Genomic DNA, 25825 nt, shown 5'->3' with positions numbered 1-25825 from the left:
TTGGGTGGAAAGCATCATGAGAACAGGCTTTTTTGTGAGGTTTGTGGCATTTCCTTGTCCTGATTTTAGCTAGAACTTCTACCAGCCCAGTGATTGTCACAGCATCTTGGCATGTGCAATCCCAGTGTAGGGCAGAAACCAGAAATTAAAAACCACCATGAAACTGCCTAAAATAATGACTGAAGTTGAAAATTCCAGACTCTCAAAGAAGTTTGAGAGTAGCTCTAAGAAAAGGTGAATTTATGGCATCGTCATGTCATCTGTCTCTAATTACAGACACTGTTTTGGACATGAAGGTGGTTGGGAGTAGTCAGCATGGATTCTCAGATGGGAAGTCATGCTTGACCATCCTGATAACCTTCTTTGATGAAATGACTGGCTTAGTAGATGAGGGGAGAGCAAGTCAGAAAGGTTTTTCCCCCTGTTTCCAATAAGATTCTCACAGAGACACTATTCAAGTATGGGTGAGGTAAGCAGACAGTGAGGTGGACTGAATATTTGCTGGCTGGCTGGGCCTACAAGGGTCAGTGGTATGGAGTCTAGCTGGAGGCCAGTACCTAGCGGTGTACACCAGGCATCAGTACTGGGTAGAAGACTTTAACATCTTCAGTAACGATCTGGATGATGAGGCAGAGTGCACCCTCAGCAAGTTTGCTGATGACTCAGAACTAGGAGGAGCGGCTGGTACACCAGAGGGTTGTGCTGCCATCCAGAGGGACCTTGGCCCCTGGAGAAATGGGATGACAGGAACCTCACGCAGTTCAGCAAAGGCCAATTCAAGGTCCTGCACCTGGGGAGGAGCAACCTCAAACACTAGTACGTGCTCAAGGCCAAGAGCTGGAAAGCAGCTTTGTGAAAAAGGACGTGGGGTCCTGGTGGACACCAAGTTGACCACAAGCCAGCAGTGTATCCTTGTGGCAAAGAAGGCCATATTATTTAACCATAAAACCAGAATTTGTCATCTCTTTCCCTTATGAGTTCATTAGGACACTTTGCTGTCTCTGAATGCAGAAAAGAAAGAGCAGAGATTGTGCCTAATAATAAATTTCTAGATTTTGATTAACAGGTCTGAGAGATTCCTCCACTTGAGGCCCCAATGGTAAGCGATTTATCTCACTTACCTATCTTTGAAGAAAAACGTTTCTCCTCTAATTTGTGCGACTCCATCAAATACAATGTCGTGCTTGCAGAGCTCTGGAGTGACAGGTCCAAGGGTTGGACGTGGTCCTGGCCCTGGTCCTGGCCCTGGTCCGGGTTCGACATCGGGCGATACTTCTGTAATGGTGAACAGAGATCTTCTGTTACATTGAAATACAGTGCTGCATAGGTTACATAGAAAACATGAACTACCATAATTTCTAGAAGGGGAATAATTTGGAGGCAGAGCTTGAAGGAGAAAAACTTATAATAAAATCTTTTCAGAAGAAGGGTGGTTGAGTACAGATGAGAAGGCCTTAGCTTCCAGTCCTGCCTTAATCTACTGTGTGGCCTCATTCAAAACAGTGTGCCTGTGTGAGTGTCTATCCATGTTGAGCTGCTTATTCAACTTGAAAGATACTCAGAAGTGATTATACTGAGTTCAAATGTTAACATTGTAATTTTTATTTCTTGGCTTCTAAAAAGAAGAGAAATGCATTTCAAAGTCTTTCTATTCAGAATTATCTGCAACTCCACGGAGACAGACATCAAAGTGGATTTCTCTTCTTTCTAAAAATGCCAATATTTTGCAAGGTACATAGATGCATTTTGAGCCATTTGTATGATCTTTCTGCCCTTATCAATAATCAAAATGTGCTCTTCAGAACATGCACTTTGCCATCTGGTTTATTTTGGTTTACTATTTGACTGCTGCTGTGAGGCATTTGGCTTTTTTCTTAGACATCAGGTTGATTTACTGTATGAAACAAAGTGGAGTGTAGCTCATTTGAGATTATAATGGAAGAAAACAAAGGGGGTTTTGAGTACTTGTTTTACATATAACACAGTTTGTAAAGGGTTATATCAGTTATAAAGAGGCAAAAAAGATAGTTTTGTCTCAGGTCTTGAACTGTGCCTTGAGAGAACTGGGATAAATTCTGAATTCTATCAAAGATACGCTGTGTGAGCTTAGAACATTCACTTAACCTTGCCCATGTCTCAATTCCCAGGCTTAATTAATGCAGCTAAGAACAAGGAAAAAATGAAGATTCAAATCAGATTTTTGATAAAAAGGTGTCTCATGTGGTAATCATTGTGGTATATTCTTATTATAATTTCTAAGGTGTTGAATACTGTAGAATATAGTCACTTACAATTAGGAAGATATCTCAGTAGAAAAGTGAAAAACACAGAAAGAGAAATGGTATAGATTTTCTTCGACTGCATAATTGACTGTAGTAAACTTGTGCCTCTACAAGGTAGAAAATGTATACATGGAAGGAACTTTAATCATAACAAAACTTAGGCATTTTACTAAGAGTATCTGTGGAGAAAATAATAAATTTTAAAGATGTACCAACATAAAAATACTTAAATCCATTTTTTCTCCAGGAGCCAAATACATTTATGTTGAAGTATCAGCTTTCCCACACACTCTCTGCAAATGTTATTGTGACGGTACCACTTGAATTGTTCTGGGAAGGCAATGTGAACTGTTCCCAAGCTGGGACAGGAAACAACAGCCTTCCCCTCTTACAGGGAGTTGCAATCTGGGAAGCTCAGGGTGTTGTAGACAGTAACACCCCATCAAGTATTTCAAGCTAGAGAAAAGCACGGCATTTCATTGTCCCAGTAAAGGCATTAGAAATTTTCATCTAAAGGTTTGGTTACAGGGAGTTTTGGGGCTCTTGTTAGTTCAGTAAATATAGTGAGCACTTGTCCTTAAATTGTGGTATTTGATTGAAGTAGGAGCCCTGGTAATAACATGAAGAAAGCAGGGAGAAAGGACAGAGAATGCTTCTGGCATCGGTGGTACCGTACAGTATGTAATTTACTGCAAGTTCTGAGTCCCAAATTTCAACCTGTGCTGCATGCTTTTCTGATGAGCTCTGCTGACAAGGGAGGACCTTACCATATAGCTCCTGGATCCCTTTAATGTCATCCTGAGAAAGTCGAAAATTCTTGGTGTAGGTGTAGATAGGGGCCATAAGAGCTCCTGGATCCTCAGAGTGCTCTAATCCCATAGCATGGCCAAATTCATGAGCAGCAACCAGGAAGAGACTGTATCCTAAATAACACAGCAAGATAGTATTAGCTGCTTGTCTCTAAATAGAAGTCTACCATGCAGGTTATTCATAGTCTTATAATTTTATTTTCCTTGCTACCTATCAAAAATCTCCCAATAATAAATATCATAATTAGTATTGACAGCCTGCAGTGGTGAGTGTCATACATATTGCCAGAAATAACATTTCATTAGATTCTAAAACCTGATGTTTGCTGCTGTCTTACATGCAAGTGACTTTAACCACAGTCTTAATACATCTGTGAAAAAAGGAAGTGTAGCAAATAAAATCATACTTTTTTTTTTTAAGCACAGAGAATTAAACTTGCAGTCAGACCTGAAATCTTACTTTTCATCATGAAACGGCATGCAAGTGATAAACAGGTCTGTTTATCTGTGTGTCTGTGAGCAGAGCCTGAATCAGTACTGTTGTACCAAATATTGTTAAGTTAAAATAAAAAAAAATCTTTTATCGTAGGATGACATCTTATCATTATTCCCAAACAGTCTGGAATTTGGCGGTTATTGTCCTCCTAAAAGAAAAATCTAGCATTTGTAAAAAGCCTTTTGCTATATTTCATTTTACCTAGGTTATAAATAAGGACAAAGATTGACCAAAATAATTTTAAATACTGATATTCACCATAGAAACATTATACTGTCTCATTTTTTTAAACATGTTTTTCATCTTTGGCAATATCAGTGACAAATGTATTAATTTTTTACATGTAACATTTGTTCCTAATTTGGCCAATATCAGAATATAACATACTAGTAATACTATAGTGCTTGTGGCTTTTAGCCTTGGAAGGCAAAACTGGTGATAAGAAATGCATTTATTTATTTATTAAATGGGTTTTGGTTTTATATTTTGGAAAGATACTTCATAATTATAATTTTAGAAAATCTGGCTGTTTCAGGCAGATGAGCTCTGGGACTGACTCTTTAACAATAGTCTCACATTTAAATGTAGGAGTTTTGCTCAGATTCCAGACTGGGGAGAAGTACTATAACCAGACAGGAGTGATAAGTACGAGAATGAAATCATCGTAGATGTGATGGTATCCATGTGATCAATATGCTGTTACCATTGTATTGCTCTGACGGACTGTGTTACCTTGATCGGGACAAAAGCCCCACTTGCGGTCATCATCATAGCTGCTGGTAGAAGCGCACCACAGCTTGCCATCATTGCGACCCGCACTCGTACAGGACTCATATTTATTCCCAAGGAAGATGAAGGGGAATACACAAGGGGCTCCCTCTGAATTTCCTCCAACGGTTGACATGGCTGTGGAAAATGACAGAAAAACGCAGTGAGAAGGGAATCCCTTTTGTGAGATTAAGCTGATGCATCTTCTTCTAAACTACACGTTAAAACCAGAAAGCAAACAGAAAATCCGCAAACCTCTTAAGAACATGAGGAGTAAGATTAAAAGTAATATTTGAAAAGAAAATTGTCTGACACACAAAAAAAAAAAAGGAAAAAGTCTAGGCATTGCCATTGCAATCAACTTGCCAATAGTTCTGGTGGGAGTAAGAATGAGCCCCGGACTCACGTTCGCAGTTCTGAGAAAGCAGCAAGCAGCAGTTAACAGCGTTTTGCGGAAGATGATTACATAGCAAGTATCTTTTGATGGACTTCCTTGATATATTTTAAAGTGTGTCTCTCATAGGTCAAAGGTAGATTTAGCGTCAGAAAGGTTAGAGGGCTATTGAGTATCCACCTGGTTAGTAGGTGTCCCACTGAAGTATAAGCTTTGAAGTAAAAAAGCCAAACCCAACAAAAGGTCCAGAAGAGGAGTCATATCAAATAAATGGAGGAATTGTTTTATGCTGACAGCAGTGTACAGTTTAAAAGCATATGGTGTTAAACATTTTGTAAAGAAAAGGATATCAAACATGGATGACTGGGCTTTTTAACCAGTATTTTTTTAGAAATTTGCAAATTTTTCCCCTAACTGTATTCTCATCTATGTAGTATATGGCAGTAATACATAAGAAATACCATTTGTATATGCATGTGTAATACATATGCAAGAGGGAAGAGGGGGTAACTAAATTTAAAATTACAGTTTAAAGTAGGTATCATAAATGGAATATGAAAAAATATAAAAAGAATATAAAACATTTAAATTAATTTAGACTGCTACCTGGCAATTACAGTTCCTTTCAAATTATGGTCTATCTTCTGGGAAGGTACAGGAAAGCAACACGGAGGCAAAGCCGATTGTGTCCTTAATTATTCATTATTATTTATTTCTTATTCATTACTATTAATTAATAAGCCAGTTTTTTTTTTTTTTTTTTTTTTTTTAGAAATCACAGCTACCTCAAGCAATAACCTTTTATACTGAAAAAAAATCTTAAACTAAGTATATTTCTTGGTTCCGGTGATACAGACTATGTTACCTAGGACATAGGCTATATTGATTCGAGATATATTGGTTTCTTTTGTTTGTTGAACTGCCCTTTAGATTTTTCTCTTCCTAACTGTGTAGCAAGTTATAATGAACTTGATCCTTTCTTTTAATTTTTTCCTTTTTTTTTTTTTTTTAAACATCTGTAAGGTAAAATTGAAGGGTTACACCTGGTTATCAAAAGTAACAGGAAGCCAAATACTAATTCATCAAATCCCTATTGCAAATGGTTAGGCCATTTTCAAAAAACTCAAAAAGCCAGGGTGTGTGTAGGTTTGAACGTAGCTTTAGGGTGCAACAGGGTGAATGTAGCTTCCTCTTGGCTCTGTTAAAAGCCCAAGATTTTAGAATTGCTGTAGCTAACTTATACAGTCTAAATACAGCTCTAGTCTGTATCCTAGAACTGAACACCTGCCAAGCTATACAAGGCTATAAATTAATTTTTATTCCTTCATGTAATAAAACTCAAGTTAAAAAGTATAAAAAATTGTGAAGAAAGCAGAAATCTATTTTCCTGGCTAAACCATTTCACTTAGTTCTTTTGAATTGGTGAAAAGATCTATTAACTCAAACATAACATACTAAACAGGATTTCTTTTTTCAAGTGTAAATGGTAAGTATTAAGCTAAAATATTACTCATGCTTTCTTCCACCACAAGAGACTTCTCTTCCAGGGCCATTAACAAATTATAATCTACTCGTAATTATCCTGCAGTGGTAGACACTTAGTCCTATGGTTCAATGACATTTATGTATCCCTGATAAACTTGGTGTGCTATGGCATACCGTATCATTTACATATATCGCTCCTGTTCTAGTTACTTCCTTGGCTATCTGTGCTGAACTTGTGTCTAACTCATCAACTTTTGTGTGCTCCGGTAAAGGTGTAAAGAAGGAGACTTTTGTTACTTAAACCAATGACAAATTAGACTGTGTTACGCAAGCAACATTTCTCGTACCAGTCTCCGGACAGAATCCGTATTTCTTATCTCTGTCATAGTCTTCAGTGGTTCCACACCATCGGTATCCATCTGTCCTGCCTTCTGTTGTGCACTGGTCATAGGATTGGCCTTGAAATTTAAAGGGAAATTTGCATGGCTGCCCATCACCATTGCCGCCCATTGTAAAAAGTGCTGTAGGGAGAACAAGAGAAAAATGTGAATACACAAAGTTCAATATCAATAAAGAGTCACAATGTGCCAATGGTAATGTGTGAAGGTCTCAACAGACATTAGACAGCCGATGTCCATGGTGCAGTTCACACTTAGAACCTCTGTTTTACACCAACAATGAAATGCTTTGGCAAGATCGACAAGGGATGTTACGATCTCACAAGTGCCTGGAAAGGAATGACTGATCTTTATAAATGCACTAGGAATGACGATAATTCTACCAAGCTGTTTGAATGTGGTTTGAATTGTGTCAATCCTTTATAGCCTGCCTCATAACATAAAATTAATATCCCTTCTTGAAACAACATTTAGAAAGAAGATACTGAGAAAGTCACTTGTGTTCCACAGGTCTCTGCTGATTCATTTACTTTGCATCAAAAATGTTAGCTAGAATGGCAAACTTTCTACAGAGCCACAGACAAGCCAGAATGTTTTTTCCTAGTGCCTGTCTGTGTACATTTTCAGTTTCTTTAAGATGCTAACATATGGTAGAGTTAAAGTCAGATAAAAGCCTGTAGGCTTTTCCTCTAGGCTTTGCTTCTCGTTTCTGAGAATCCCCGCAGCTGGGCTCAGGCACTCAATAGATAAGCAAGAGAGGACAAATATGACTCCTCCAACAAAGCTGAACACTGGAGGCTTCTCCTGTCATTTGCTTTGTTAATGTTCCTGAAGGGTAGTGTATTGGTCTTCTAGGGGTTGTATATTGCCTGTCCACATACACAAACAGGGTGCCATGGCTCAATGCTGGGAACCAGAAATCTCTCTCATGGATGAAGGAGTATAGATTAAACTGAGTCAAGACTTCTGAGGTGTTTTAGGATTTTTAGTAAACTTTCTGGAATATCTAGAGAAAGACAGATAAAATCTCTCATGCTCATATTTAAGAAATGCATGTCCAAATTGAATTACTTGAAAATGCAGGTGGCTTGGAGCATCTGACATGTGAATCTGCCTGTGTCTTCTCTTGGCTGTTCTATCCATGGGAATTCTCACTGGTAGGACAGTGTCTGTGAGTGCCATGCGCTGGTGAGAGGAAACCATGAGTCTTGCACTGAACTGAGACAAAAGATCCTCCATGCAGCCATGCGCTAATTCCCCTTGAGATTTAAGAACTGCACCTCAGAATGAAACATGTCTGTCTGAATTCCCAGTGTAAGGTGTGCGTGATTTGGCCTTTTTTAAGGTGCCCAAAGGGACCCCTTTCTCCCTCTCCTTCCCCCACTTTAAAGCTACAGATAAAACTCAAGCATACATGTGGGAAGGCTTGGCAGGTTAATTCTAACTTTGCTGTTGTCATTTTTGATGACCAAAAAGCCATTGTAGCCTCAGTGCCTTTGCGGAGGATTTGAGGGGTTTTACCTTTGCTTAGTCTGATACATCGATGGGAAGAGACATTGTTTATCAGTGTGCTTCACTTTTTAGAGCAGTAATGAATAAAAACCCAAGAATGTTCTGGCTGAAGGGTGACAGGGAAGGGTTCTAATGATGGGGTATTGTGACACAGATGATTCACTTTGCCTTTTCCGCTTAAATCAGTAATTGGCCACAGTATCAGTGGCATGAACCAGTAAGGAGGTAAGTTCCAGTCCCACTAAGGAGAGGACTTGGAGCTTTGCAGGCCTGGCTCACGTGCGTGAGTTCGCTGAACTTCTGATCCGGCCAAGCTCTCATCTGTATCCTTCTGCAGCCTGGACAAGGAAGCAGCCACACAGAGGTCCTGCCTCTAGGGAAAAGATAACTGCAACACACACTGTGCCTCCTCAAAAGAGCAAGCCGCAAATGTTTGTATTTGTCTCAGATGCTGTAATAAGTTAGGAAATGTGCATTAACTAGGACTGTGGCTATTGTGATTGGAGAAAGACTATTTTTTTTTATAAAGAAATTATGGAATTGGAAGGCAAAATTAAACTGAGTTGTTTAGATGACTCATTTACCACATGAGCTGCTTCCAGCTCTAGATCTGGCAAACTCTGTATTTTAATGGCCTTTTTTTATTGGTTTAAATGTGGCTAAGTTGCAAAAAACTTATGGAAAGTCAATCTCTTACTGCTTTGCGTGGAGTCTTTCTGAGTCACAGTCAAACTGCATTTTTTCATTTTGCTTGAGGTAACATCATGTGATGGTAACAAGAACAGTTATTAAGTTTTCAAATCCTCCCTCCTGCCCCCATTTTATCTAGAAAATTCTTCACTTTAATGTAAATGAAAGTTAAAGACAGAGACTAGGTCAGTTTCCCCCAAAACAAAACAAAAGTTTTATTTACTTGTAAGGGAACTTAAAGGGTCTGAGTCTTATTCTGCATCACGGTAAGCTCAGCGATTTAAAAATCAGTGAAGATATGCTGATGTGAGAGCAGATTCAGACTGGACATTACTAGTCTGTGAGCTGCACTGCACTGTTAGCTCTTCCCAGAAAAACCTGCCAGTTGTCATGTAAGGAAACCTCAGGCTGGAAGGCTGCTAAAACCCCTGTGGCACAGATCCAAGGTGGAGGTAGCTGCAGCTTCAGGAGGGTTCTGCGTGGGAGAGCAGTCGAACAGCAGCCTACAAGAACTGTGAGCAGTGTGAGGGAGGTACAGGCAGAGTACAGGTATCAGTAATGTTAGGTATCAGAGCACCGAAGTTAGGAGCCTAAACTCCCTGTAGTGCCTGTCAGTGGAGTTTGGTAGAGACATTCAAGATCCCTTGATCCCATATGGCAAAGGAGAGGTTCAGCACAACCGCCTAAGGTTCGTGTGGTAGGTAGATAACTTTCCACTTCTTCTACTTTGACAAATGATAGTTGAATCAGTCTACAAAATTAGGGTACAGATCTGACATTAACTTTAGAAGAGCCTAGTGCAACACTACAGCTTTAAAAATGTTTCCAAATATGCAGCGTGGCTCAGTAACAAGAATTGAAGCTAACTTCAGTGAATTAAATGGGAGAGAACAAACACAGACAACTAGGAATGTCGCCCCCAGCACAGACTCTATGATGTAAATCCTTCCCTATCTGAATGTATTAGCAGGGTTTTAGCAAATGGTGTCTTGGAATAATGAGCGAACAATGCCGCTCTGAATTTAATAAGAAACATCTGTGCATAACTGTTCAAGGATCTTGCAAAACAATTACATCAGAAACAAAAGGCTGAAACCCTTATGTTCCGTTTCAGAAACCTTGACACAAGCATTTCCAGGAACATCAACTTCCAGAACCAACTCTCCCTGAGAGTGCTTCACTGCTTACGTTTTTGGTCTTGTATGACTTTGGGATTTTACAAAGGTATCAGTCAGGGTATGTGGCTCTCTGTTTGTCCAGCCACCTATAATCCAGGCTTCATTCCGACTATATTTGAGTATTTGGAGTATTTTAAAGAAATAAGCCCAATTTTGCTCTTTTCCAGCTGGAAGGATTAACCTGAGGGAGAGGAGATTTGGGGAAAGGTGAGGAATGAGGGAGATGGCAGAGTTTTAGGAAAAAATGATTGTACAGGTATGTGTGTGTGCACATTTACTGAAGTAAATGTTAGGCTTAAGAAGCTAGTTCTGAAAGTCCTGTAACTAACAATAACTTTTTAGTTAACTGAATGTTAAAAGTTCACACTTCTGTTTGTTCATCCTCTGTAGTTGTATAAATAGCTGTCACTGTGGTAGATCCCAGCTCTAGCTGTGATCTATAAGGGGCAATTAGGGTTTGGGAAATTAAAGAATATTTTATCACATTATGGCTGGAAGACTGATATGTTCTGCAGCAGATTATCTTTGCAAACCACTAGCATCCTGATGCAGAAAATTTGTAATCTTACATTGGAAACTGGATGGTCTTGCAAGTAAACTTGAGAAATCCCCAAAATTTGTCAAGCAGGAATCCATTTAGTGTTTGGCTACAACAGAAGCTTTGAAGACAGGGTATCTGAACTTTCTCTACATACACGTATCTGTGATCTTTCGAAAAATTATGTGTACTTAACTGACACATATATATTAACGTCCATACATGTGTTTTTGCAGTACTCGTTGAGGCTTGCCTGGACATGTCAGGCTGTGCTTGTGCAGTCTTGGTCTGGCAAAACCCTGAGCATGTCTTGTTTTGTTAGCTTTGCATCTTAAACATCAGTAATTTTCTTTCAGCAATCTGCATTGTCTTTCCTTGTACTGACTGCATGTAGCCATAATATTATAAATAAGTTTAGTACTATTGTTCCAAGCAAGATTAGCATGAGTCCAACAAAAGCTCCATTGTTTTCTGTTTCATTCTCTTTCATAACTCTGTTTTTATTTGTTATGACACAGCAGTAGCAAGCAGGAGTTTTAGTGACCCTGTGGGTCCATTGCTAGGATGTAAGGTAGCAAGCGTGACGAGACTCCCTGCCGCCAAAAGCTTATAGCAGTCGGTTATGTACAGAGGGGAAAAAAGTGAATGTGGGAAACTGCAGCACAGGGAATGTCGGTGAATATAGGTGCTGGCACTGGAGGTGGCAAACAGGAGATGGAACAAGCGGCTAAAAGCCCCTTACCTTCTCTACTCTTCTCACTGCTGATAAATTAGCACAGCAGGCTACAGCCAATTATACTTAATTGTTTCTCTAAAGGTTTCCTGCTGTGTGATATACAGGAGATCAAATTAACACTCATATAATAATAAATTGTCTGAAATCTTATATCCAGTAGATTCATCAAAATTTTCAAGCATATAAATACATGTTCCTGATGTTTAACAGGAAACATATTGTCACAATTTCATTTGAAAGATAATAATCACATTGTATATGTTTTTAAAAAGTTATGGCTACATGAAAGCATTAAACATATCATCTAGTCTGCATATGAGTGTTTCCAAACATGAAATAAATTGTTTGTTAAACAGAGGTTTCTGTTCACATTCCAAAATGTTAGAAATTAAGTACGATCTTAGCTTTCCCAGACTTTCTAACAGTTTTGTACAGGTACTGATACAGAGTTATGATTTCTGAAATACAGTGTGATTCCTGTATCTAAAGTGGGCTGTTGGAACTGCCTCATGACTAAGAGTCTTAAGACCTGTGTTAAAAATAAAAACCTAAATTCTAAAACTGTGAGTGCTCTCCTGGCTAGCAATTCACAATGTACCAACATATAAATAACTTTGTACCAGCATAGATACTCACTTGAAATTCAATCATTTAGTTTTGAAAAGCAGTATGAGGTCATTTAAAGGATGATTTGTGACAATAAAAGTGTCATGTTGCACTAAAAGTTCTCCCAGACTCGGAGGACCTGGGCTACCAGTTGGTAAAATTGGTATGTGAAGTTATAGAGGTTTGGCTTAAGGGGTTTCATCCTTAACTGCTAGTTTTTCTCTGTTACTGCTCTTGAAAGAGATGCAATTGTTAGTGGAATGGCCTGCAATTTAGGGAGAGATTTCTGCCACTTAGCATGATCCATCTCCAAATGTGGCCCTGTCCTTACTCTAAAAGGTGGTTTGTCTTTCCTGGATCATGAAACTGAACCTGTAGTGTCTTTGATGTATATATGGGGCTGATATTGCTCCCAACATATCTTCAGTATGTCCTTGTTTTTAGAGAAATGCCTCTGCCGGGGTCATCATCAGTTACAAACTCTCCTACACCAAGGGACCCTCTAGGGAGTTTTGTCTGCTCAGACACTGAGGAGATATTAAAGAGCAGTGAATCTAAATCTGCCGGAAAGGAAGTGGAAAAATTACAAGGAGAAGTGGATGGTCAAAATAAGTAGGGAACAGTCTACCAGGGGAGAAAAAAACAATGATCTACTTACACTCATGAGGACAAAAGCCATATTTGCCATCTGCGTCAAAGTCTTTGGTTGTGGAACACCAGAGGAATCCATCACTGCGTCCTGCGTCTGTGCAGCTGTTGTATTCCTTGCCATTGAACCAGAAGGGAAATTTGCAGTATTCACCATCTGCATTTCCGTACTTCACTCTAACCACTACAAAGAGAACAAACGCAGGGGTGAAATTAGCCACCAACTGATACAGAAAGTACAGTTTCTGGACATCTTCTTTTCCTGGAGGAGGACACTCGTATAGAAATGCAGTCTGAATTTCCACTTTGAAATTCCATATGCTGTTGGTCTCTCTATTGGCAAGATGATCATAGCTGAAATAATAACTGGCAATTTTGAAAGAATTACATGGATATTACTCATGGTGAAGTGTTAGAATGGACAGTCCTTAGAATCAGCCTAGAAAAATATATATGTTGTTGTTACTATAGCAATGCAAACTTATAAACATGCTTTTAATACATTTAGTAATTTAGTTTCTTTGGTAATATGGTCTAAAATGTTCAGTATACTTTGAAAGGTTCCAGGCAGCAGTTGAGCATGAGCTGAACGTGCCTTGTGCCTCATAAACCGCTTTGGTATTTCCAATTTGACTCGAATGAGGTCTGCTGCGGCACTGGGGGATAGGGCAGTAACGCAAACAAACCCAGATCCTGGGTTTTATTTCAGTTTGTCACATGTAGTCCTAAGACTACAGTACTGGTGCTGTAACATATGTTAATGTATAGATAATTCACTTATAGCATTTCTTTTAATGGCAGTAACCTAACTGGATGCTTGTGCAGTATTTCCACTAATATGGAAAACAGTTTCCTCCTGTTCGTTGTTAGTCTGAGGCAGGGTTCCACTCCAGTTACTACATATACTGGTCAATGCTTCTGCTAAAGTTAAAAGAAAGCTAAACACAAAGAAGCTGACAATTTTGGTATTAAAGTTCAATTATTTTTTCGATGGGAAGACAGCTGAGAAAACTAGAGTTTGAAATGAAAGGCAAACATGAGTTTGAATTCTTATTCTTGTTTTACAGTAGAAGAATTATAGTTAGAAATATATGATTGTGGCAAAGTTCAAAGAGAAAGAAATAGAAGTTCCAAACTACTAATAGTTGGTCTTGTTTGTCTAGTTCAGGTGATACTATCTGGACTTCAGTTGTTTTCTTCTAAAGGATATGGCAAACTGCATGGTAAAGATTCTTGGAGACCTTCTTAATCCACTGTTTGATGTGAATTTTGTTTCAGTCATCAGCATGAGGGATTTATATTCCATTTGTTTTTGACAGTTAGCATAAGTATGTAAGTCCTTATTCAGGTGGATGGTTCCATTTTTAACAACTGGAGCCGCAGCTTAAGTCATCTTAAAAGGGTATGTCAGCTGCAAAGCACTGGCCAGTCTGCCTCTTACAAATGGACTTGAAGATGTTGTAGTTTGGGTGCCTGAGAAGTCAAGCATTCAAATCGTAGTCATGGCTTTGTACTTTTCCCACGATTCATGAAGGCTGTGCAGCATCAGGCCTGTTATTTATTCAGTTTTTCAAAGGGCAACAGTAGAGGAACAGAAAGGGAAATCCTAGGTAACATTTATTTAGGAATTACATAAACATTTTGTAGAGAACAATTTAAATTGTATAAATTAATTTTCATCCCCTAACATTTATTGACATATCAATGAAAACATTTAGTGCAGTGCCTGAAACAGCATTAAAACATAGCAGCCAGCAGGCCATATGTTCTGAAACATTAAAAAGTCTGGTACCTTGCCCCTCTCCAAGAGTCCACAGTTCATCATCATCAAAATGGGAGTCTCCTCCGATTCCTGGCCCCGGTGCAAAGGCATGAGCCAGGAGACCGTCTTTGCCATCAAACGGATAGCCATCGCCATGTTCTGCAGGAGGAAGCAGACAGAAAAGAGCTGTTTCTAATGACCTCAACTCTGTCAGAGTCTATACATGAATGATGATTATCATGTGTACTTTCCCATCCAAGACAGCAGCAGAATACTCTAGTTGAGTGAGTTTATTGGTATGGGTTGTGCTGGCAAGACTGAACCAGAAGAGAAGCAGCCAGTTCTTACAAAGAACATTAAGTGTCAGTACTGCAGTTGTCACAGTATGTTATTTTATTTCTCATAAGTATTATGGAAAGGAATCAAAGACAGCGAAGAACAGTGAAATACTGTATTTTAGATGTATGACTGCATACACACTGCTGTTTCTCAATGGAGACTGGTAGGAGCTGTAAAATAAACATTGTAGATGAGGGGTATGTTCAGATAATTTGTATCAGTTTCCAACACAGAGGTCAGCAAGTAAACGTAGATTTCTTTCTGCAGGCTACTCTCCTCTGCTGCAGCTCAGACTGCTGTGCTCTTTTTGTGCAGCATACTAACTGCTTTAAGGAGGAAAGCAAATCAGCAGAATGTCTCGGTACTGTGCCTCTGGAAAGCTAGCTCTTATTCAGTGCTCTGAATCCTGTGAATGAGCCTATTCCTCCTCCACATCAACCACTCTGAGACTCAGGCAGCTCACAGGGCAACAGCAGGTTAAGTAGCTCTCCTGTTATTACACTGTAGGCTTTTCTTGGAAGTACACCGCATGTGGGTAAGGCAGGCTGGCAAGGGCATAACCCTGGTATTCATAGCTTTCCCATCATACTGACCTGTGCATCAAAGCTGGCTGCCAGCATCTCCAGTTGCATCATTTCAGGCCTTTTGGTCTGATGTCTTGCCATTTAACAGAAGCCCTAAATACACAGGCCTGATTCTCTACTCTGTTACACTGATTTCATGCTGGTGTCACTCTCTTAATACTAGTTCAGTTCATTCATTTCAGTAGACTAGTGTGTCAGTTATCAGGGAGAAAATTTTGACGTATATTAGATGCTTTACTCCCATTTATTTCAAAGTAGATCTTGTGCTTAAGAGAAAGCTTAAAAATGAAAAACCTTGTGGAAGTCCCAGGTCCTGTGACTCTGACATGCAGTAAAGTGATAAGAATCTATCAATGTGGAAGAAGTTTTTCTCCCACTGTTTCTGAGCTGACTATAACCAGCAAGCACTAAAACCAGCAGAAACACTTCTGCTTTTGTAAGACTTCTTTTTTGTGAACCAAGCTGGCCTGGATGAGGATCTGAAGTTTTGAGTTCTGTACAGAATCTCTGAAGCTTTTGAGGTCAACTCATCAGTAGCTAAAGCAAAGAAAACCAGCTTGAAATGAACACTTTTACAAAGAGCTCCGTTATTCTTTGAACTGTTCACTTCACTTCCAAAGTCTACCTCCCAAGTGACTGGCTGCACAAGTATCTTCATTAGTATTAAAAATTCTGTGACTGTCCATAAGAAGTTAAAATGCCCCACGTTTACACTGAAAAGCTATAAACATTCTTTCAGGGGAAACCAAAATTAATTGAGAAGGCATGTACAACAAAAATGAATCAAGTCACCTATCATCAGCTGGACTCAAACCATAGTTCAGCTTACCATCCATATGTTTAAATTCCTCAAGACCAAAGAATGTATTGAAAGCCTGTATTCTGCTATGCTAAAGAACAAAGACCAGCTATGGAGTCAAAATTGAAAGTCCCAAATTCATTTTTAAGGTCCAATTTGTTAGGACTTCCACCACTATCACTGGAAAACTGAGCAAGGAGCTGTAAATAAACAGTAGGATGGCATTCCATTCTCTTCCATGGCGGGAAGTCAGCTCACATCATCTCAAGATCTGTACTAATATTTCCCAGTTCTATTTCTGATTCTCTTATGGAAAGATAAATATAGTATAAGGATATTGTATAAATACTTCTCTCTCATATATAAGACAGAAAAAAAATCTTAGTGAAATTAGATCTTAGCCTGTATAAGCCAAGTGCAAACTAGGACAAAGTTTGCCAGAAAGGCTCATGGGTACTGCTTATTGAGGGTAGATCATTCCAATAATAAAGATTAATGAAAGGAACAAAACCAAAAACATATGTAAAAATAGAAAAATATACCCCATCGGCCAAAATTAATCATAATGTCTGCTTCTCCATCATTTATTCGGTTAAATCTCAGCGGTGTGACATCACTCCAGACTTGAAAGGCTCGAGCAAAGGCATCATCTACTGTCTCAGGATCCAAATCCGGGGTATAGCCTATAATCCTTAGAGGTAAGAGGAAGAGTTAAATAACACATAAACCCCTTCCCAGTATTTGTTGTTTACCGATCAAAATGCTGTGTAGACTCAGTAGTGAACCCAGTTAAGAAGGAGCACTGCTGCATGTGAGATGTAGACACTTTCCTTTGATTCAGAGATGTGTTTAGTTGTGGCACTTACTATTTATTTTCCTTTGGAATTGACACAGCAGCATGAAGAAAATCATATAGCCGGAGGCTGTAAAGCCAGCATGGCAGTGGGCCTTGTACAAAATATTCAGGGTTTTGCATCAGCGCTGAGGTGCTGGCAAGACATCACCTTATGTTTTTTTACTCCGTTAGATTTGAGATTTACATTTTCGTAGACTACTTAACTTGCAAGTAGTCACTTTAGACATGGACATACAAGCACATCTTGATATATAAGATTTATTTGCCAGAAAAAGAGCTACATAACATTCTGAAAGTTTCAAGTGTGGATTCTTTTGCTTTTTAATAAGAAAAAAACCAGCCCTTCTCCCTCACCTTTGTATTTAGCTGTATATTGTTTCATGTGAGTTGAATGCTAATCCTTTACCAGTGTGTCGGTTACGTTGGCAGTAGGATACATGGGGAAATAGGAGGTAAAAGCATGCAAGATAGAGCCATAGGCCTAAGAGGAGAAAGGGACAAACTCTTAAGTACGTTGCTTTCTTCTTCTTCTTCATATATTTTAATTGGACTTCTTAGTGCCTTGTATTATAACCAGCTAACCTCCATGAAAAGACGAGTTTCCAATTCTTTGCTGCTGGGGCTGCAAATAGTGAGGGGAAACTACTTTGTGCCTAGGGAGAATGAGGAAGAATCAGAGGAAGCACATCAGCAAGTGGGGGCTGCGAGAGCTGCCACGGGTTTTTTCAGTGTTTATTAGGCTAGTCGCAGCACTAGGGATGCTTTGATTCATAACTTCTGAGGGAACAGCAGGCCAAGTCAAGCAGCTAAGACAAATCTGCTGTTTGTTCTCATTGGTGCTAAAAGTTTGCTCCTGGGACACCAAAGGTAATGAGATTTTTTTAAATTACTGACTTCAGTGAGAGCGGTATTGGTCCTTAACTCTTCAGAGCAAGAAATGAAAACATGCGAAACCTATTGCAATAAATTTGCTTTAAATCATGTCTGTATATATCTGAAATACACTTGTTTTATTTTAAAAGCCATTTGATGACCTCCGTTTTTATGACTGCTGAATGCACAGGAGTTTGTCCTCCTACGTGGCCTCTGCAGTCAATAAGTACTGTGGTCCCTGCTGAGCAGATGAGCAAGTGAGATCTCCTGCCCTGGTTCCCTTAGGATGCTTGCAGCAGAGCAAAGAACAACCCCAAAATCTCTTTAGTCTCAATCAGAACCATAAAGCTGAGCTTTAGATAATTATTCCTGAAATTTTACAATTTGAAATTTCAGAGGTGTTTGCTAAAGCATGTAGTAGTTATCCAGACACAAAAAGAGACTCTAATTCAAGAAATCCTGTCTAGCCCTCTAAGCAGCTACTCCACTTTTAAGTTTGATTAGTTCTTAAAAGGTTATGTATAAGCAAAACCCAATGTCGCCAACCAGTACCTGTATGTTATATGATTCTTTTCCCATTTTGGCTTTCTTGGAAAGAAGTTGTAATTGGCTACATCTGGGTTACCACAGCGGGGTTTCTTCATTGTCTCAATAGTATTTTGATCCAAATCTCCTGTTTCAGGAAGCCCAAAAAATTTCTGCATTTTCTTCAAAGTATCTTTCAGGACAAATAAATTGCAATTGTCTTTTGGGCACCCATAGTATTTATTCAGGTATTGCTTGAAAAAAAAGCACAGAACAAAGACTTTAAAATTCATAAAAGAGATAGTTAATCATTACAAATAAATACTGTAATTCCAAGTTAGCTTCCCATCTGTAATTTGCAAGTTTTCTTTTCAAAATTACTATTATTAGTAACTGAGAGACCAGCAGAATCTCCTTAATTGACACAAACCATCCTTGATCACACAACATTGCTAATTAAGCAATCATTTCCACTATTAGCTATCACCGTTACTTAATGAATTGCTTTATTAGTAAGTAGAGCGTAGACCTTTAATGTAGAACTACAAAGTAAAAATGGGTTTATCTTTTTTGTTTTTTTTTATGATGTAGAAATCTGCTTACAGTTTTAGATTTTGCATGTTTTTTTTCTTCGAAGACTCTATGGATTATTGAAAAACTTCTCAAGGTATCAAAGCAACCACACAAATGAGACCACATTAATTGAAAAGAAAAAACAGCATTGTTTAGTCAAACAGCGTAGAGCTATTTGAATGTTGTGTGTGTTTGCTTTTGAGTCCAACATTGCAAAGACCTGAGGAAGAAGGTCTTTGGTAACATCTCAGTTGCCTGGACACTGCAGCCAATCAGTTTCTGCAGAGATAAAACTCCATCGAACTCTCCAGCAGATTATGGACTTTCTGATACAACCATGGTGGCAGATCACAAAATTCTCTCTCCTTAGAAAACAGTGGTCATAAAGGATCAAAAAGGCAGCACGAATCCCATTATTTTCATCTCTTATCTAAAATAATACCCACTCAAGTCTCCTCCACTTTCCATTTTGATCAGTGTGACCTAATTACCAGGTGTAGTGTAGGCTGGGGTTTTTTTTTAAAAAAAGTCTATCTGTCTGCTGCTGCCTCTAAACCTGGAAGAGCAATGGGTTAGTCTGTTCTCTGCAATTGTTCCACTTAAGCAGCCATGTCTTTCAGATGTATGTTGATAAATTGTGTATTTCTGTTAAACTAAACTGTAGATAAACAGCTGTGGTCCATACGTGGTCCTCACCTTCTATGCAATACACAAGTGAGATCACACAAACAATTCAGTATTTTTTCCCTTAAGTTCAGTGTGACTGGCAGAATAACTGGGAGCTTCTTGGGGTAGGGACCAACCCTGAGCAGTGTGTGCCTGGCAGTGTCTAGCACGTGGTGAAACCTGCCATAAAAACAGTCATTCAAATGAAAAAGAGTCACAAGAGGTTATATCTTCAGCAACTGTCTAAAATCCTGTATCAGCTCTGTTCCTAACTGGAGACTAACAGACATGGCCACACAACAGACTGCTGGCTAGCTAGAGGTTTTGGATTCGCTGTTTGGGTCCAGACTGGATTTGAGAAAACCTGTAGCTCAAGCTGTTGCCTTAGCTTGGACTGTTGCACAGATAGGTTCAGTCATGCTGTTTAGATTATGTACAGCTTTAGTTTGTTGATTTTATGTCCTCACTGAGGAGTAAATAAATGGGTTATGATAAAGATGTTAGTTTGGGTACTTCTGTAACGATAATAACCTATCATTATCTAATTATTTTCATTCACGGGTTCTAAACAGCTTGACTAAACTATCTGGAGTTGTAGGTTTTATCCAGTAAAGCGAATCTTGCGGTTCTCTTGCAGAGGGATTTCAGGAATTCCACGCTGAAGTCTGAGTTTGCAATATTTTATGCGTAGCTCTAAAAGAAAAGCTACAGCCATGTCAAATGGCACGTGTTCCCAAACTGATGTGTCGGCCACCCAAACTGGTGCTTAGCGTGGCACAGAGCTGAGATGCCCTTGCCAATGATGCTGTTAGATGGGAAAGTTGCAAATTACTGATCTTTCTGGTAAAACAGTCTGTAGCAGAGGAAGACACATCCTTCAGGTATCGTATCAAAAATATTAACTACAAATCCAAGGTAGGAAAACATCCTAAATAAGGTAAAGGTATATTTGCCAAAAATGTATCAGAAACATCAGGGAGAATTATTGCTAACTGAGGATTACAAGCAGCCTGACAAAATGACTGCACATTTAAGTTCTTGTGCTAGGAAGTATTCCTGAGGGAAACCTTACTTTATGCATCTAATTAATTGACTGAAGTTCACCCAGGAGACTGAGGATAAGACCACTACATCAGCAAAATAGAGCAAAGGATATTTGATGACTGCAGTTGATCAAGCCTGGATTTCACCACCGTTCTCATTAAGTCCAGGCGTACCTTATCTACCCTGCATAGGAAATGGTTCAGAGCTTACTCAGAAAAAGGATTTAATCAAGATGTTACACCATTTCCTTCCAAAGAGCCTCCATCCACTGACTAAGCACAGGCTATGCCTAGTTTTTGTGATTTTTATAACTTCTGATGTGGGGTTTCTCCAGTGGAGACTGGCACTGGCAAATAATGGACACAGAATGGTTTCACCTTTGCTACAACTAAGCTTCTGTCTACTCACAGTTAATGGGGCCTGGCAGAAATTGTGTGAAATGCGTTAGGAATATAAACAGGCCAGATTGGGGGATATGTTCTTATCCCAATTTTCATTTTAATGGAGTTTGACAGATTTTGTTATGCTTCTGTTTGCATCTCCCGATGAGGTACCATGATATAACGTAGACTGTACATCAGAACTGAAGTTTACTGAAGAAGCAGGATGCAGCTCTTGCCATTTTAGGTTTGGGAGTAAGATATACAACCAAAAATATAAAATGAGGCATGGTAAAGAGTTTTACTTGCTAGGATTCTAAATAAAAAGCTAACCCCTCTCAGTTTTTCCTAAAATGGACATTTTACTGAAGATGAGAAATGAACGTAACCAGCTGTTCTATGAGAAGAGAATCTTGAAGAATATGTAGTGTCTATGTAAACCACATCTTGGCCTAGGCTGCAAAATTCAGTTTCCCCAGAGTCAGCAGGGAGCTGTGGTGATCTGGAATTTTGATCCAGCCCATTAATGAAACAGGGTCCAGCTGCAACATAGCAATTTGTGTTCTGACGCTGAGTGTTGGGGCTGTTCAGATGGAGGGTGTGAGGGAAAGGCAGCCAGTTAGCATTACCCAAGAATACTACAGCAAAGACAAAGAAGAACTGCAGTGTTAAACCAGCTTGTAATTTTCCTCTGAGTACACATAATAAATAGGTTGTTTGAAAGAAATAGAGATGAGGGGAGATGTGGATTGCTGTTGTTGAATAAAAGCCTGCCTGTGTCTAAGAAAATAGATTATTTAAGAGTGGTTAAATTACTGTTAGACATGTGGGACCCCACTCTCCTCTCCCACATGCACTGCTTCCCCCCCACCTCCTCCCCCATCCCCTGGCTGCTGCGCTGCTAAGGCAAAACCTTGGGTGAATTTGTTTTGTTGAGGGCTGAGGAGTGCCCTTTTTGGGTCAGTTTGTCTGTTTTTCCTAAACTTTCCACCACAGCTCCCATCTGGAAATTCTCTCTTTACCCTCCCCCAGACCTTCTTTAACCTGGCAAGCTTTCCCAAGATGCACACCAACTCCTAAAGTGACCAACTTTCAAACCTCTGTGTTCAAAAATAAGAATAATTTATCTCAATCTTCCTTAAAATGGACTTACTGCTGAAGAAGAGAAATGTCTATAATTTATATGCTAAAATAAGGATAATCCATCTCAATCTCCCCTTAAATGGTCTTCCCCATAATGTCATTTTTATGAAGGTCCACAGGGCTAAAATAAGTTTAGAATAAAATGCTCTAGAGTTATAGCTCTAATTTGCTAATGTCACAGAAATCCAAACTCCTTTTTTTGTTCCAGACTGAACTTGGAAAAAAATATTTCCTTAAACCTCTGATGAGATTTTTTTTTTTTTTCTTCAGTCAAAACTAGTCACAATGGCTTCTGAAACTCGAGCCAGCTTTGGATTGTAATTGTCCCTTAAAGCTGTGTTTATGCAATGCACGGTAAACAATCTGGAAAACAAACTTCTGAAAGCTGTGATACATGGATTAAGTGAGTCTCGACACCCCTCACTTCTACTTGATTTAAGTAAAAAAGTTAGATGTCTCTTATTTGCCCTTCTCCCCTCTTACCCTTGCAATCTTTTAATTATAGTCGCGATGATTTAATGAAATTATTTTGTATGTTCAGACTTAAGGAAAAAAACCACAACCTTTCTTTGCTGGCTTTAAAAATTTTAGGAGAGGAAACATTACTTGGCTCTAGTCTTAACTTCTGAAAGCTGATACCTTTGCTAGCTAGCTAGCACTTCCAGAGACTCTAGGGAGAGAATGCTACAGTCATTCCTTAGCCTCAGCTGAAACAAGAAAGAAACATCTGCTTATGAAACAACAATATAAATCTGAAGCAAAGATGAAACCAACACTTACCACTGCTAGTTCTTTGTCTGTTTTGGGAGTGCTGTCTCCAGGAAACTTAATGATTGGTGACGGTGCAGCTAAAGTTTTGTTAAAAAGATATACTTGGATTAATAGTACTTTAAAAACAAAGCCACAAACAATGTGAGTCTTCATTCTGCCTAAACTTGTGCTCTCCTCTTTGGAAAAAGATTTTCCCCGACTGCCTGTCAGTTCCTTTAGCTGCACAGTGCACCAGTTGCTTATCTGCACATCTTAACTCTCTGCACCGTTTTCTCTTTTGCTTGCTCTAGCAATTCCTTTGTATGTTTAAAACATCCAGATGCGCAGTCTCAAGCTACCACAAGAGGAAGTCTGAAAACTAGTGGAAACATGAGAAAAGGGCAGTTACCAGATGTGATTGCTGTGATTTTAAGGTAGCAACAGGCAGATACTTATTACTGCTGAAAGAGGCCACGTTTTCTCCTCATTTGCATATATGAAAGCATGTAGTTATGCCAGAGAGCAGAAAAAAGCAAAATCTGACTTAATCTTGAAGATGAAGTGTCCCACATATATTTTAAATAAAAAAATAAATAAATTCCTAAACATGTGGTTACATTCCTACAGAGTGCCTTACAGTAAACATTTTGATTACGGATTTTGAGGCAGACCCCGCACGGGCCAGTGCAGCCGAGTGAGGCTTCTTGTCCTCTCCTGCTTAGGCTACACAAACTGTAGGTCTGTGTACGCAGGACTCACCCGCACTTGGCGTGAGCATCGCTCCCTCCCTGGCTGTGCAGAACGTGCAGAGCTCTGAATAAGATTCTTGTGGCTCTTTTGGGTTTAGAACCAGCTTGAGGCTTTGCCACCTTAATCTATGGGCTAAGAGATCATCAGGCAGATTTAGCAATAGAAATTATCCTCAATAATTGATGTCAAGGGAATTGTACAAAATTCAGGGTTTGCTTATGCTAGGGGTTTGGTCTGCTGGTGCAGCTGCCTTAGTGTGAAATTCTGGTGTAAATATGGCCATTGTTATGGACAGTCTTTTTATTCTGTTATGGTATTGCCAGCTTTGAGATGTTATTACTAGCAGAATATTTTTTTTAGCTGAATATCCCTAATCTAGGGGCTTGGCTCATGGCTTTTTAAGACGGTAGGCTGGCAATTCTGCATGAATGCAAACTGTGTTCTGGCCAGCCAAGTGTCACAGAACAGTTTGTATTAAACGTGAGTCCAGCCATCGTGGTTCCTCTGAGCTATATGTCAGCATAAACGTTGTCATGGCTTTCCACTGAATGTTAAATGAAAGTTTTCCAGATATGACTCTTGTTACCAAATAGGGCTGTTAATGAAAAGGAAATACTTTGCTGGTGTTTGGTACTTATTCATAATATTTTGGTATTTGATTGTAAATAGTTAATATTGACAGTTCTTTGATTTATGCTAATATCAAGCTATTTTGCTAACTGCACCCCATCACCCATGAACTCAGTAGTCATGGGGGTTCAGAGAGAAAGCATTAGCAAGAGCTTTGGCTGCCCGTACAGTTCCACTGACAACCCAACACGGCAGCTGTATGCACGGCCGCTGGGTGAATCGGCCATGGGAAGCAGCACTTAACGCTCAAGAGAGAAAGAGGAGTTACGGGAACTTCGTACATGAATGGAGCTTTCTTTGTAAGCAAGTAGCTTTGTATTTATGCCCTCTCATCCTTTCATGTCTGATTTCAATGGCACTTGAGTTACAGTGAACAACTTTTCCCTAATGGTTCGGCTTTGAAATTGCATCTTCTTTTTAGCTTTTCCCCATCAGCAAAAAACCACAGTCATTTCTAGGAGTTGCCTTAATACATGGCAGTTCTGAAAATATGTTCCAGTTTTTTTCCACAGCCCTGCACTTGGTTGTGGGGAATGACTCTCCTGCTTTGTTTGTGATAACAGCTCATATTTGTGTCTGGCCACGTGAAACTGTAAGAGAATAAAAGCTAAAAAAGCCTTTACTAGATGTGCCAAGTTACTCTTAACTTATCCTTCATTAAGCAAGTAAAAATATTATATGTTGTGTTGCAAGATCCTGCAGTTATCGCTGTGCTCTGCAGTAGGTCAAGGGCTACTGTAAATCTTAAAGCATAAGAACCACGTCATTTTCATAAGAATTTTAATGTAATTTATGATGGCTTAGTAGTTTTCATTTAGAAGGGTACTGCAGTGAAGCCATTTAAAGCCAAATGTGTCCTGGCACATTCCTGTTGCACTCATAAGCCTCATTGAAATCTAATGAATACTCAATTCTCAGTGTGTCCTGTCGTGGTTTAACCCCAGCCGGCAAATAAGCCCCACGCAGCCGCTTGCTCACGCCCCCACGGTGGGATGGGGGAGAGAATCAGAAGAGTAAAAGTGAGAAAAATCGTGAGTTGAGATAAAAGCAGTTTAACAGGTAAAGCAAAAGCCACGCACAAGCAAAGCAAAACCAGGAATTCGTTCTCCACTTCCGGAGGCAGGCAGGTGTTCAGCCATGCCCAGGAAAGCAGGGCTACATCACATGTAACGGCGACTTTGGAAGATGCCATCACTCCGAACGTCCCCCCTTCCTTCTTCTTCCCCCAGCTTTATACGCTGAGCATGATGTCATATGGTCAGGAATATCCCTTTGGTCAGTTGGGGTCAGCTGTCCTGGCTGTGTCCCCTCCCAACTCCGTGTGCACCCCCAGCTACTCGCTGGTGGGGTGGGGTGAGGAGCAGAAAAGGCCTTGACTCTGTGTAAGCACTGCTCAGCAATAACGAAAACATCCCTGTGTTATCAACACTGTTTTCAGCACAAATCCAAAACATCGCCTCATACTAGCTACTATGAAGAAAATTAACTCTATCCCAGCCAAAACCAGCACAGTCCTAATGAATGTTGAATCAGAAATGGATGAGGAAACTTTTGAATGGGCTGTGAAGTCTGTGCAGTTTGAAAATCTCACTGTATTTTGTTTCTTACCTT

The 25825-nt window shown here is 39.5% G+C and overlaps 1 protein-coding gene across 1 annotated transcript in view; it reads right to left on the bottom strand.

Annotated features, from left to right (window-relative positions):
- MMP2 (matrix metallopeptidase 2) overlaps positions 1 to 23218 on the bottom strand; it is a 35413-nt gene extending 12195 nt beyond the window's left edge. Inside the window, exons 1-9 of the mRNA XM_054840430.1 lie at positions 22865 to 23218; positions 18306 to 18532; positions 16567 to 16715; positions 14333 to 14461; positions 12551 to 12724; positions 6582 to 6755; positions 4320 to 4493; positions 3050 to 3205; positions 1122 to 1275 (exon numbers count right to left, since the gene is read on the bottom strand). Of these exons, the coding sequence (XP_054696405.1) occupies positions 1122 to 1275; positions 3050 to 3205; positions 4320 to 4493; positions 6582 to 6755; positions 12551 to 12724; positions 14333 to 14461; positions 16567 to 16715; positions 18306 to 18532; positions 22865 to 23008 (1481 nt within the window). The 5' untranslated portion in view covers positions 23009 to 23218. The remainder of the gene's footprint in view (positions 1 to 1121; positions 1276 to 3049; positions 3206 to 4319; positions 4494 to 6581; positions 6756 to 12550; positions 12725 to 14332; positions 14462 to 16566; positions 16716 to 18305; positions 18533 to 22864) is intronic.
- Positions 23219 to 25825: the final 2607 nt, after the last annotated feature.

Source organism: Grus americana, chromosome 13 (genome assembly GCF_028858705.1).
Source record: "Grus americana isolate bGruAme1 chromosome 13, bGruAme1.mat, whole genome shotgun sequence".
NCBI lineage: Eukaryota > Metazoa > Chordata > Aves > Gruiformes > Gruidae > Grus > Grus americana.
The sequence above is the reverse complement of the archived record's forward strand: the minus strand, read 5'-3'. Positions and strand labels throughout refer to the sequence as shown.